Source organism: Anser cygnoides, chromosome 3, assembly GCF_040182565.1.
Source record: "Anser cygnoides isolate HZ-2024a breed goose chromosome 3, Taihu_goose_T2T_genome, whole genome shotgun sequence".
NCBI lineage: Eukaryota > Metazoa > Chordata > Aves > Anseriformes > Anatidae > Anser > Anser cygnoides.
Window position 1 is genome coordinate 77672135 of NC_089875.1, and position 14720 is coordinate 77686854.

Here is a 14720-nt window from a genome sequence, read left to right on the forward strand (position 1 = left end):
AAATATCTACCTTTAGGTGTCCAAGTAGACTCCTTCTGCAGTCCAAGGGTAGCAGTAAGCTCCCAGTTTAGTCTCTTGTCTCCTGTTTGTGCAGAATGTTTGTGCTTCACTATGCCCTAACTCCTGAATGCATGTTTGCCCATTTTTTTGGCTATGGTGATGATGACTTTCCTGGGATGAAATGTGTTTAGGGAGGTAGCTACAGTATTCTCAAAAATAAATAAATAAATCAGACATCAGGTCACATTGGATGCATGGGACACTTTGGTGTGCATCTGCTCCATAGTTTAAATGTAGTTTTTCTTGGTTTGCATCAACTGTTTATGTTTAATGTTAATATGGAAAAGGTGTAGTCCGTATTGATAATTAATGTTATCTTTTTAACTTTTTTTCCTTTAGAGAATGTTGACACAGTTCGTGCTCTTTTACTAGCTCTTAAGAGATTTTATTGCTGTGCTGAGATAATAAATGCAGGTTTCAGACGCAGCTGTGTTGGTAAGGAGGATCCTGTGATTATAGCATTAATATAGCTATTAATGTAGTTCTTTAAAAAAAAAATGTTTTGTGCATGTGGACTAGAAATGTCTGTATGACCAGCACATTTAGGAATATAGAAAGGCTAATGAGATTTTTCTCAGCACTCCATTTTAATAGCATACTACTGATGTCATTTTTCAGTGATGCACTCTTTTGCTGAGTTCTCTTCCATGAATTGATCAATTCAGATTATTTTTTTTTTTAGGATAACATTAGCATGTTAGGAAGATATCAACACCATCAGACTGGAAATGGACACTGACATGGTGTTACAGGGGTGCTTGACCAATCCGTCCCACATGTCCCCTTGCTAGCATGTAAAGGTAGCTAACTCCTCAACCTCCATTCCTCCTGACCATGGTAGCAGGTTTGAAATCTGATATGGTCAGAAAAACACATTGGCTCATTGTTCTGCTTCAGCTTGTGGTGGTCAGTTGCAGGACTGCCTAATGATTACCCCTGCAGAGTTCAAATTACAAGATTAGAATGCTTTGTTCTCCTTCTCTTATCTCTTGATACTCCATTTTGCTGACCTTTTTACCTCTCAAACAAAGAATCTATCTGTAATTAGTTTTTCCCAGTTGGTTTCCAGTTTTCATAGAATCATAAAATGATTTGAGTTGGAAGGGATCTTAAAGATAATCCAGTTCCAACCCCCTGCCATGGGTAGGGACACCACCCACTAGATCAGATTGCCCAGGGCCTCATCTAACCCGGTCCTGGGGCACCCACAGCTTCTTTGGGCAACCTGTGCCAGTGCCTCACCACTCTCTGAGTGAAGAATTTCTTCCTTATATCTAATCTAAATCTTCCCTATTATAGTTTAAAACCACTACCCCTTGTCCTATTGTTTTGCTACATATGTGCTCAACCTAACATCATCCTTGTAGATTGAGGGGTGACATTTTTTTTTGATAACAGACAGAAATAGGACAGTTTCCAACAACAAAAATAACTTTATTATAAGTTGTCACAAAAATGAATAAAAGCCTTGAAGTCTATTATAGAAACATAATTTGTTACTATATGCAAAATATTTTATTTTGGTGAATCTGAACTTCAAGTGCATTTCCCTTCAGGTGACTCATACAACTCTCCTGTAGTGGCTTTTGTTACTTAGCCAGTAAAATTGGTTGACGTGCGGTTTATGAGAAGCTCGCCATAAGCTGGCAATATGCACTTGCAGCCCAGAAAGCCAACTGTATCCTGGGCCACATCAAAAGCAGTATGGCCAGCAGGGTGAGAGAGGTGATTCTCCCCTTCTGCTCTGCTCTCATGGGATCCCACATGGAGCACTGTGATCAGCTTGGGGGCCCCCGGCACAAAAAGGACATGGTCCTATTAGAACAAGTCTAGAGGGCCACAAGGATGATCAAGGTGCTGGAGCACTTCTCCTATGAAGAGAGGCTGAGAGATTTGGGGTTGTTCAGCCCGGAGAAGAGAGAGCTTCGGGGAGACCTTACACTGACCTTTCAGTACCTAAAGCGGGCCTACAGGAAAGCTGGGGAGGGACTCTTCATCAAAGAGTGTAGTGGTAGGACTAGAGGTAATGGTTTTAAACTGAAAGAGGGTAAATTTAGAGTAGACATTAGAAAGAAACTCTTCACTCAAAGTGTGGTGGGGCACTGGCACAGGTTGCCCAGAGAAGCTGTGGATGCCCCATCCCTGGAGGTGCTCAAGGCCAGGCTGGATGGGGCTTTGGGCAACCTGGTCTGGTGGGAGGTGTCCCTGCCCATGGCTGGGGGGTTGAAACTGGGTGGTCTTTAAGATCCCTTTCAACCCAAACCATTCTATGAATCTACTACATGATTAGTTTACATATTTGTCTTCAATTTAGATACTATGGTATTTTTTTTGTAAGTAATGTAATCTACTACTCAGTGTGTGTGTTTGAGGAAATGCTGCTCATCTGGAAAATATTTCAAGATGCACATTGTATGTAAATGTGAGACTCAGGTGATGAAAACTGAGGTTTAAATAAGGATCTGGTTCAAGTACCCATCAGGCACAGCAAACTGTGTAAATCAGAGCTGCAGAGAGGTTTGGCAGTATCATTTTCCTTTAATCTGAATATTTATATCTATAACAAGCAACTTGCAATAAGGGGAGGAGATCTTCACAGTTGTTTTAAATATCCACTGGTTATAATTTAATCAAAGAGGTACTACAGTAAAACGTTGGCTAAGTTAGGGCTGACATATATAATGACCGTAAAGTTTGCAATAGAAAACGTAAAACCTTAGGTAGTATAGCAAGTAGGGCAAAATGTCTGATGGTGGAAAAAAGGTTATAAGCAAAATGACTATCTGACATTCTTAGTTGTCAGTGTTATTCATGAAAATAATTCGGCAGACTTAATGTTTTCTGTATTAATGACAGAAACAAGTATTTGCTGTATGATTTTTTTATTTCCAGCTTGATGGAAGAACATTATTTTTCTGCAAGAACATTATTTTTTCCAAACTTTAATGGTAGGTACAGTGTGGTAGAGCAAATTTAAAGACCTTAAAAAAATAGCAGTGAGCTTTCATGTGATGGAGTGGAAAGGACAAAACAAATGAAAACAAATGCATGATTATTTAATTTGACCAAATTAGAAAGAAACCATCAGCTTGGATGTTTCTTAATAAAAATACATAATGTTACGGTGACACAAGCCAGAAGAACAGAATACAGTGACTGAGGCACAAACTGAGCGGACAGTAATGTTCCCATCATTGTCATCAGAAATGTACTATTGGAAAAGTATTGTATGCTATTTTAGCTTAATTTGAAGGAAATAAATTCTCAGCCTAGTCTATGGATGCTGTAATATTGATTTACTTGATGGGGAAAACGTCAGTTACTGAAATGATGTGATTGGCAGAAAAGCAGAAAAGGAGAGAGTAGCATTCCTTGCCATCTTTGCTGGCTCATTATATTTGGAGGGGAGGGGGAATACTTTCCTGGGAGATGTTTCCACAAATAGAAGGCACTGGTAATTAAGAGTTAGCACCTAATGAACCTTAGAGACTTCTCTAGAGACTTTCAGTATTAGCACTCTTTTAGTTTAATACTTTCTACTTCTGTTGCAACACTAACAACATTTTGAATAACAATATGTATTTGCACATTAGAAGTATGAGTGTGGTTCATGCAGCCAAATTTAGGTCTGTAAATTGTCAGTCTTTTTCCTTTGATTCCTATGTAGTTAATGCTGAGATGTAGGCTGAACCACCTTTTTTCTCTGTTGAGATGTATTTACGCATATCTTGTGTGTGTGTGTACTTATCTTTATGTAGCTTATCTTCCATATCTAATTATCTAGGTATATATTTATCATGTAAATGCAGCCTGAAACATCTTCCGTGAACTTCTCAACTTTTCAAAGTTCACCACAGATAAGTTCAAAAGAAATAGTGAATTTATATGTTAGGTTTCTAGTTACTCATCCTTGCTCCAGCTGCTTCAGCCTGGAGAAGAGGAGGCTCAGGGGTGACCTTATCGCACTCTATAGATACCTTAAAGGAGGCTGTAGCGAGGTGTGGGTTGGTCTGTTCTCCCACGTGCCTGGTGACAGGACGAGGGGGAATGGGCAAAACCAGGGGAGGTTTAGGTTGGATATTAGGAAGAACTTCTTTACTGAAAGGGTTGTTAGGCGTTGGAATAGGCTGCCCGGAGAAGTGGTGGAGTCACCATCCCTGGAGGTCTTCAAGAGACGTTTAGATGTTGAGCTTAGTGATATGGTTTAGTGGAGGACTTAGTATTAGCTAAGAGGTTGGACTGGGTGATCTTGGAGGTCTCTTCCAACCTAGACAATTCTGTGATTCTGTGCTTTATGCTGCATTTCTTTTTTTTTTTTTTTTCTTCCTGTTACCATGTGGGGGTAAAAAGCCATTGCTTTTGTTTAGGGTTGAGCCTAACTTACATTGAATCGAGTCATAATGTCAAAGTAGTTAATAATCTTCCAATTGAGTTCATAAGATTTACAGACAGAAAGGAGGGCCGTAGCAGAGCAAATGCATAGGACCATAACAGGATCGCAGAGGTATACAGAGGCAGGCACATGACAGTTTTGAATACTGAAAAGAAAATGGCCACATTTATTGTGTCAAAAGTGCCATTTTGTGTTGGTTTTTTTTGTTTTTTTTTTTTAATAGATAATATTATTTCTTTTAAAATAAGTAGTTTGCTTTAAAAATTCTTTTGAATTAGCCATACTGGAGGTGTTATCACCACTGTTACCACTTGAATCATACCATTTTCTGTTGGAGTTCTGCCAATCAATCCTGATGTAACTGAAGAATTGAAGAGATACAGACATTCTGAATATATCAGTTTGTAATACATTAAGCTTTTAAGATGTTTTAAAAAATCATGAAATCTTCTAAGAAATTATATATATATATATATATATATTATACCTGCCTGACTTTTTAGAACAAATTTGTAAGGTTTACTAAAAGTTGCATGTTTTTCGTATATTGAAGTGGGGAAAGGAGAATAGGGGAGGAAAAGTATGCTGGCTGTCTTTGTTTATTTTATGCATGATGACTTTTTTCGTTTTGTTTAGTAGTGACATTTTGTTTCATCATATGGTGTGTTTGCTTATGTTCTCATTAAGTACTTCTGAGAATGTGTAAGAAGTAAATTCATTTTTTTTCTCTAATCGTATAGTTGTTGATTTGCACAATACGATTTTCCGTAGGTAGCCTACAAATATAAATTCATGCATTTATTTGTTATAACTTCTTTGGGCAATTTTTCTAACACCTGCATTCCTGCTTTTGGTACTACTGAATGCATTAATTCCTAGGTGAGTTCTGTATGTTTAGTCTGTTATGAATATTCAGATTAGGCAGCGTCTAAACACTGATATAAAGTGGAGTTTTGTTACCTTTAAAACACTCATAAATATACTAGTGTGAATTTAAGATCTCAGGCATGTTTTTCCTTTTACTTGTAAAAATAAAAAAGCATGGGTAATCCTTAATACGAATTTCTAGTGAGTAGAACGATAATGAAGACAGATGCTTTATTATTGTATACCTTTTATAATTCAGTACCTTGCAACAATTGCTACTTGTTATGGTCTTCATTTCATATCTTTGTTGATGAGACGCAGCGAGAAGTTGAATACAGTTATGTTGTAGGTAATGAAAGAGAATTAGTTTGAAGTGTATAAAGTTACATTTGTTTTTGTTAACAGTTGGAGCTGAAAATGGACAAGAAGCAATTGAAAGTGGAGCTGTTTTTCTCTTTAAGACATTTCACAAAAAAGAATGTGTTGGTCATGATGAGACAAAGGCTATCAAGCAGATGTTTGGGCCATTTCCATCATCATCTGCTACTGCAGCTTGTAATGCCACATGTCGGATTGCTTCTCACTTCACTGAAGAACAGCTTACAGCCCTCATACAGATGGCTGAACAGCAAAATGGTGATAACAGAGTGCTCTTTGGTAAAAATATAGTGTTTTCATTTGACATGCATGATTTAGATCATTCTGAGGAGCTGCCTGTAAATGGTGAGGCTGATGCACAAAGAATTATAAGCTTAGATTACAAGAAATTTCTGAATAACCAGCTGGATCACTTGAAGAATTACTGTGATGAGAAATCTGATCTCAAGTCTTCAGAAAAAATAGATGATTCCTTTCTATGGTCTGAAGTTGGAAAGTACCTGAATGAATCTCAGGGGGCAACCCCTGGAGGACCAACAACAGAAGATCTCTGCTGTACTTTGTATGAGATGCTTGCTTCTGCCAAAAGTGGTGATGAACTTCAAAATGAGGTACGGTAGAGTATTAACCATACTGTATGTATTTGGATGTTGCACAAATCCAAACTATTTCTTATTGGATTATGCCAACATACTTTACTGAAGTGTTATCTATGCTTTCTTTGTCTTAAGAAAAATTACACGGCAGCATCACCTCAATCCACTGGCCAGAAGATAGACACAGCATGGATTTTATGTGAATAGTCCAGTATTTCCCCATAACAGACAAGTTACTTTTTAGCCATTTGTTCACCTTTTCTGTACTTCCTTTTAAACGGTAGCTATTCAAAAGTGTGAGAACTTGCAAAGCCACACCAAAGGTAACTATACTGGGCAGGTTTCAGAGCCTTCCCATGGCTGGAAGGGAAAGGAAGTAAAAGGAAGGTTGGAGGACTGTGCAGGTGGTGCTACTTTAAAACTTTGTCATGTCACTAATTTTTTTATTTTTATTTTTTTAATAAGTAAATGGGGAGGGTTTATCACAAGAAGGGCAGAGAAAACTTGTGTAGATCGGAGGCTGAAGCTGGAGGATAAACATAATGGTAGAAAGGGGAAGACGATTAAAGACTAGCAAAGAGGCTTTGAAGCCATGTGCAAGAGAGATGAATGGAGGGGAATAGAGCACTGTGTTTGAATGAGGGTGGCAAAAAGCTCCTGCAATTTGCTAATCACTTCTGACAAATTTTCTATCTTAGTGGCTTTATGGGAGTTTGATTATGATAATATGAAAAAAATTGTGCGCTCTCAGTCAATGTACATGTATCTTTTTGAAGATTATTTAGCAGGGATTTAACTCCTTTTCTCTCTCTTTCTAGAGAGGGAAAAATAGGCTGAAATCTGTATCTTGTGTTGGATTTTTAAAGAATACTTAGTAATAAAAAGATAGGTTTTCTCCCTGTTCTGGTTATTTCTGTTCCCCCACCCACCCTATATCTCTCTGGAACCCTGAAGATATTTTTCTTTGTTGTGAGTGCAAACACTGCATGGTTAGCATGTTGCTTTTCTTTGCAACAACCTCATTAATTCATTGTTCATTGCATGATTTGGAGGTGGCGGGTGTGAGGGGACATAAGCCTAAATCGAAACATCACCTTTTGTTAAAAGCTAGCTGACATTTGTGTTGTGCTGTCTGTTAGAGCAGTCATGACTTGAAAGTTTCTTCTGGGCTTTAGATTTTGCCTTCATTTAGAGTTTTTTGTTTTGTTTTTATTATATCAATTTTACTGGTGGCAGCATTATGAGCAGATGGTGCTCTTAAACCTGAAGATAACCCGTTTCTAGAACTAGGTCATACATTTGCCATATGAGATGGTATAACAAGTATGTGTTTGTGCATACTGAAAATCTTACATTAGCATGTGCGTGGCACCCCAATTAAAGTCTCTAAGCTCTATGAAATTCTTTTCGTTATAAGCCAAGAAAAAAAAGCTATTCATATGAAAGTCTAACTATTTGTAAATTAAAATCCAGATCTGTAAAATACACTTGCATGTTTTAAAACAGTTTTGTTGTCTGTTCTTCTGTTTAGGAAGATAGCACATAGCCTGCTTATCACTAAAAAAGAAAAGAATGTGCTGGTGGTGAGAATATTGGGGAGGCATAAAATCATAGAATGGCTTGGCTTGGAAGGGACCTTAAATCTGGTTCCAACCCCCTGCCATGGGCAAGGATGCCACAAGTTGACTTGAATCAGTCGACTTGAGGAGTCAGTTCCTCAAAGACCATTTCATTTGATCTTTAAGCAAAGTTTATTAAGATTCCAGATCACATTAAGAATATGAGTATTTTAAGATCATTTCAGGGGTAACATACTGTTTTTTTGTAGTGTGTGGATAGACACATTTATGTGTAGTTTTATATCTACTTAATGAACTCCACGAGTAGTTGGAATGATCTTCCTTCTCCAGCAGTGTGTAGCTTGTATTTAAAGTGATTGGCAAAGTAAAAGAAATACCTTGTTCTTTGTTTTTGTGTTTAAGAACATTCCACGCTTCCTTTGGGACAGTTTGTTTATCTGAAACATCAATGGTGACTATTAATTAGAGGAAAATTGATTCTTATGCTTGGTGTGATATGGAAGTTGTAACACTTTCCAAGCATTTAGGACACTTGCTTTTCATTGGGGATGCAGTCTTGTAAAACTAAATGACAGATACTGGAGTGTGCTTTTCTCCTTGTACATCATATTCTGTTGATGAGTACGAAATGGTAATGATGCGGTAACAAGACCATTATTTAAAAACGGGAAGAAAGGGATCATGACAAACTATAGAGCTTAGCCTAATAACCATCACTTTTATTTTATTTTTTTAATTAAAAGTTAGCATTGAGTGCATTCCTCAATTGTTTTTGTCAGTTTCTACTACAGGGCACTTTCAGAATGAAGACTGGGGGCATCTGAGAGCAGTTCAGCAACTTTGCTCCTGACCCTTCCAGGATAACTTGGAAGAAGCTTGAGTAGTTTGGTGCCTCTGTGGTTACACTGCTTATTTTCAGAGGCTGTTTCTCTTTTTCCTGTGGACTCTTGTCATAATTTATCTACAAAATAGCTCTGAATGTTATTTTGGAGATATCTCTCTCTCTTTTTTTAACTCTGCACAGGTGCATTATCCCTTTATGGTAAGAAAACAGGGAGAAATACCGTATGGAGATGAAATAACTACAGAAAGAAGGCCTCAGTGGAATCAAGATAAAGATCTAGTTTATACTGCATAGAATATGAAAAATTGTCCAATTTATTCATCTCAGGATAAGGAAGAACTTTGCCCAAATCAAATTAAGGAACACTGATGTCATTCAGTGTATTAGATTACAGAGTTTCCCAGACAAAATAACGTTAAACGCACTACAAATGACTAGAAGAACACTGGGCTATGACAGGAAACAGCAGAACTATAATACACAAGAAAATTGCAAATAGTCACTTGTTTATTATGTGAACAGTACATATGTTTACTTCTCTGTATATAAGGTACTTATTTTTTGCCTATAAAGTAAGACACACGAATTTTATTGCTTAGACTTCTTTTGTCTGCTTTATACTTGTGTCTATGCCTGGCTCTCTGCATTAAAAGGCAGCATATGCAAGTACTTCAGCTACTGTACCCAGGCCTTCCATCAGTTAAATACAATCCCGTTGTATTGCAGACTCTTACAGGGGAAATAAATGTTTCTCTTCATGTAATTTCTAAGAATAACTAATTTTTTATCATTCCTCCAGAAAGAGTGAGAGTTGGCTTCTGCCTTGTCACAAACACCTGAGAGTATTCAGGTGGTGAAACTGCAGTAAGAGACCAAAGTGTGGTGATGGGGAGTTTGGAGGTGCTCATGCTTTCTTTCAAGGTTCAAAAGCATTCACCTCAAAGCAAAGTAGACCTGAAGTCTGGAAAGTACAGGGCATGGAATATAGATTTTATATCATCAAAAGTAGTCAAGAGTTGGACAGGACCTCTTCCTATATGGGGATGAACCTTCCCCCCATATAGAACCATCCATTAATATAGTCATCATCAGAGCCAGGAAGTTATAGCTTTATTATTAAAACCCAGTATTTTTATGCTCATGTCAGAATGGAAGTTAATAGATTATTTTGCTGTTTCATTAAAATCTGGGATGTTGTGTTTCTTTTATCTTCCAATGTAATATTTCTGCTTTTCTGAATGCTTGATGTAGCAATAGGGTTTTAGACAGCTTTCCCCATGCTCCTCTGTGCAGAGCTCTGTTGTCTCTCAGACTTTTTCCTGTAACATTTCTTTAGCTGCCTTTGCACTAATGGCAATATGTTGTTTTTTTTTTCTTTTTCTGCTTGAGTTCCTCTGTGTTGTTTCTTTTGCACTATCCTAATCCCATCATGAGTGTCTGCCAATATGCTTTGTTGGTCTAAACTGTAAATGTTCTTGGGATCAAGAGCAAGGGGAACTTAATTAATTTGTTAATTAACCAACTGGCAGGAAGCTCCTCTGTGTCTGTCAGCAGCCTTTCTGAAAGAGAAGAAGAGTGAAGGAAAGCAAACTTTCACAGAATCTGGAGGGGACTTCGCCTTTCAGTGATACAGTACCTTAAATGAAGGAAGACTCTCATTAATCAAAGAATGTGGAAAACTTTGTCCCAACCTCTCCCCTCCAGACTGTTTCAGAATCTTGTTGCACAGATGTTTAAAATGAACCCTTATTATCTGCTGTCTAGCTTTATTAAAGGCTGTTTTTATGATAACATTTTCTGTGCTACAGTTGTTCTTTTTGAAGAAACACTTTAAAAATTACTCCCGAAAAACTCTTTTTTCCAAACGATGCTACTATGCCTTTTCAACGTTGCTTTTCCTTTCATTTACCCTTCAGGCAGTTCCTTGCCAACTTTTCATTTGTGTATTAGTGCTTGTCTCCATGAATTTAATAAGTCCCCCTGTAGAATGTTGCAGTTTTTTAAATTAAGTCCAGATGTGACACAACTGGTATTTATTCATCTTATAAGTTAATTAATTGTTAGACCAGCTGATGTATCTCTAGTAAGCCCATGCTACATTTAAACTGTTTTTGATATACCTGCTCTCTGATTTTTTTCCATTAAACTCCTTTTAACTTTTTTCCAGTCATATATATGTATTTTATTCACAGTGTTATTACACTTGTAGATGTGTGCTTCCTGACCTACAATTTGATGTGTCAGTTTTTGAAGATTTATGAAAGATTGTCTTGCACTCAGGCTGCAAGAACATGGAACTTTTTGGTTTCTAGCTTTGATATGATCACTTTTATATCTGTATTCCTTTCTCTTCTATCCAAAATCAAATATTCTTCTATAACCAGAGATGAATTGTAATTCATTGATTTTAATTGAAATTTACGAAGTACAAGGTTGGTAATTAAGACCTGGAAGGTAATAATAGGGAGTCAAAATTTGTCTCTCAAAAGAGAAATCTGTGCTATGGTAAGGGACCCAGTTAGTGAAGTCACCTGGTCTGTGGAGTTCAGAATGGTAAGCAGGCCCAGATACTTTTCAAGCAAACGACGCTAAAGTTGTTCTCTGTGGTAATATGAGCCTATAAATAAAAGAAACATAGCAGGAGATAATACGGCTTTTTTCTTCTTCTCTGTAATAATCTTTTAAGGTGTCTTTACAGTCTACCCAGTTAAATCTAGTATAGCATCACCACCAGAAGGAAATATCCACCATTTCCCATAAGTAGGAGATTTGTATGTAAAACTATTACTAAATGATGATTGCTGTTAAGTAAGGAAATAAAAAGGTATTCACAACTGTAGGTTATAGTGTCTTTACTTGAGTTACACAAACTTGGATTTAAATGTGTTTGTCCCCTCCTGCTTTTCAAAGGCAGTGCTTAGGGAAAATCTAATTGTATTACTTCTCCAATGCTATTCTTGATACTAGGAAATAAGTTGTATTTCTAAAACTGTGTATACTTCAGCCTGCTGTGATCAGTCTTTTTAAAATTTCTTCATGTCTAAATGAAAATACGATAGATTTGGCAAAAGACACAGTAACTTTGCACTTTGCAGCTTGCGAATCACAGGGCATGCTGTCCACGGTAAACCATGACTGGTCAGTGTAGCTAATTCTGGTCAGAATGGAAGCTATAGAGCTCAGTAGTCAACAGATTATTTTTTTTTTTCCGTAGGAGCCCTTTAGTTTCAGCTGTTTGTTGTTTTTTGGCCCCCTCCTGAGCACCTCAAACTATAAAAAGATGCATTTATTTTTTTTTTAGCAGAGAAGGCCTGTGGTTGATTTGTTGTTTGTTTGTTTTAATATTGACTGCTAAATTAATTTCAGATATGCATATTCTATAAACTAGTTGGTTGAGAAATGAGGTGAGTCCTCTTAAAGTTCCCTGGATAATCGTCATTACTGTGTTTACTGGAAAAACTGCCTCAGAGTGCTGCAAGTAAGGAACATTCTGTGAGGCTGGCTAAATTTCACCTTCAGCTATCATGATGAACTTTCAGAATCAGAAAGCCCCACAGTTCTTGGGTTACTATCACTTCCTTTACCTGATGCTGCCCCCTCTTATTTGAACAAAGCTTCCTTCCTTCCCCCTCCCAAGTTGGGAGGCTTTTTTTCCTGATGGATTTATTGCATTAAAGTCATAAAAATTAAGTGCAAATTCTTTCTTATGCCAGTATGTTCTTTTTTAAGTTTAGATACTTCTTGTTTTGTAGCAGGTTCCTCCGTAGTAGAATCTCGTAAAAATAAGTGGAATGAGCCATTGAAGTACTTAAATTTTAACCTTATGAGCAATTTAATGAATTATTGTGTGTAGGAAATAAATAGTCCTTGTGTTTCAAGTATTCTCGATTATGCTGTAAAGTGACCTTGATTTCAGATGTGTTAAATTGGTCTCCTAAAATTAAGTATCTATAAATTATGGATGTTTGTTATTCAGGGAAATCATTCATTTCGTTTCCTTCAATAAGCAGGAATCTGTAATGGTCATTTTTCTCTTAAGAGAAAATGAATACAGTCTTAATTTATATGACCAAATTTCTAATATCCTTTAAAAGCCTAACATTACCTATATGAACATGTCAATTTTTTTCAATGTGCAAGCTAAGACAGATGTAACAATTTGAAAGTACATTGAAATACAGTTCAACGAGAGTGTATTTAAGAGTTTATAATGCAAACTAGCTACAAAAGGAATTTTGAATTCCTGCAGACTACAGACACTTATTCACTCCTTTGCTTAAGTGAATGGAAGTGTATATACAGCTTCGCACATGATCATGTTACTTCAGAGTAAGACTAAGCCGTTGTATAGATTTTTATTTCCTACCAGTGATTTAGTGTGCTTTTTGTCAGTAGCCCACGCTGCAGATACTGTTCTCTGTATTTGCTGATTTCTTGCTCATTCTGAAACACTTGCTTTCAAGGGTAGTCAGAATTTTAGTGTTAAATTTTATATATAAAAACCATATGTTCTGGCTGTTAGTATCAGGGGGAAAAAAAGTGACCTGAGAAAGACTCGACTCTTATTTCTAAACCTGAATTCAGATTAATAATTCTCAGGTCTGTACTGCGAGTGCTCCCTGAGCAGTATGAATATGTAATTCATGTTAAGAGCTCTGAACATTTCACAGCTCATGGTATAATAACGACTGTGAAAAATGCCTTGGCATTTCATTTGTTGCAGACTGGTGTGACACTTAGGTGCTGGCTTTGAGATTCCACTTCTGACATACCGTGCAGGCTCCAAGAGAGATGCTTTAGAGAAAAAGGCTGCGTTAGCCACGTGCAGCACAGTCTGCTCACACTCAGTCCTTGGTTGATGCTTCTGGTTGGCTCGGGGCACAAGTGGAGCTGGTTTGCATGTGCTCCCTTGGTTACAAACTGGTATCGGTGCACTCGTGGGTGCTTCAGTGCTCCCAGAAGCTTCTCCATTCTCTGTCAAAGCCACAGCTTGGCTTTTCTGTGTAAGCTGCCTCTCTTCTCTTCTGGCTTAGGACTCCCCCCGGCAGCTCTCCTCACTTGTCCCAGGCAGAGCCGAAGGTGCTCTGAGAGTTCAGCTCGTGGCTGCTGTTCTCCCAGGTACGCTCCGTGTCAAAAGGAGGCTGGGCAGAACTTGGGGCTGGTGAAAATAGTTTTAGTAAGCAGCCTGTAGAAAATGTAGGGGAAAACACTTTTTGAAACACAATGCATAGCATAATGCGCTAAGGCGTAAGTAAGCAGCACAGCTTGTTAGTGGATGGTGATGTTGTTATATGAACTAGGAGCTGTAGTCGGTGGTGAGGTGGCTGATTAGGCTGTCCAAAGTGGAGGAAACAGGAGAGGTGAATGTGTTTTGAAAACTGATTTAGGCTTTAAAGTGATGAACGCTAATCATTCAAGATGTGTAATTGCAAAGACAAAACCTCTAGAATAAAATCCTAGCACCATTAAAATAAGTTGGACGTTTGTCCTCTGTTTTGAAACAGTTTTGATTTTACTACTTGTGTTAGTCTGTACCTATGATTTTAACTTAATCTACAGAGTAGATTTCTGAACTGTGTATATAGCTGATATTTTACATGCACAGCCAGCAAAGTAACACCAGTAGAAAATTAGGATTGCATTTGTGTTTGCCGTTGCATTTTTACGAGACTTTCCCACAGAGGAATTGGATATCTGGGTGTAGACTCACTGGTTCAGTCTGTACTGATTTTAACTATTAACACTATAAAACTCACTGGATCAAACTAAAGTAGTCTTGTGCAACTGATGCAGCAGGTGTAACAATAAATACATAAAACATTTAACAAAAATGAAGAGGGTAGTGCTACTACATCATTTTTGTTCAAGATGCAAAGGAGATTATGATTTCTTTGTTGTAAAAGCTTGGAATAAACAGCTTGTTCTAGATGGAGCAGTTGTATACATTAATTTTTATAAGCTATCATTTATTACTTTAGTTACTTACAGGAGACAAAAGATGT

The 14720-nt window shown here is 37.4% G+C and overlaps 1 protein-coding gene across 4 annotated transcripts in view; it reads left to right on the forward strand.

Annotated features, from left to right (window-relative positions):
- The window catches only part of ASCC3 (activating signal cointegrator 1 complex subunit 3), a 286385-nt gene that overhangs the window by 18748 nt on the left and 252917 nt on the right, over nucleotides 1-14720 (forward strand). For 3 of the 4 annotated variants that reach the window (XM_066994482.1, XM_066994480.1, XM_048066536.2), the window contains exon 4: nucleotides 5726-6309. In XM_066994482.1, the coding sequence (XP_066850583.1) occupies nucleotides 5726-6309 (584 nt within the window). Of the gene's footprint in view, nucleotides 1-2952; nucleotides 3009-5725; nucleotides 6310-14720 lie in introns of all 4 variants that reach the window. The other variant, XM_066994481.1, reaches the window with a different exon arrangement.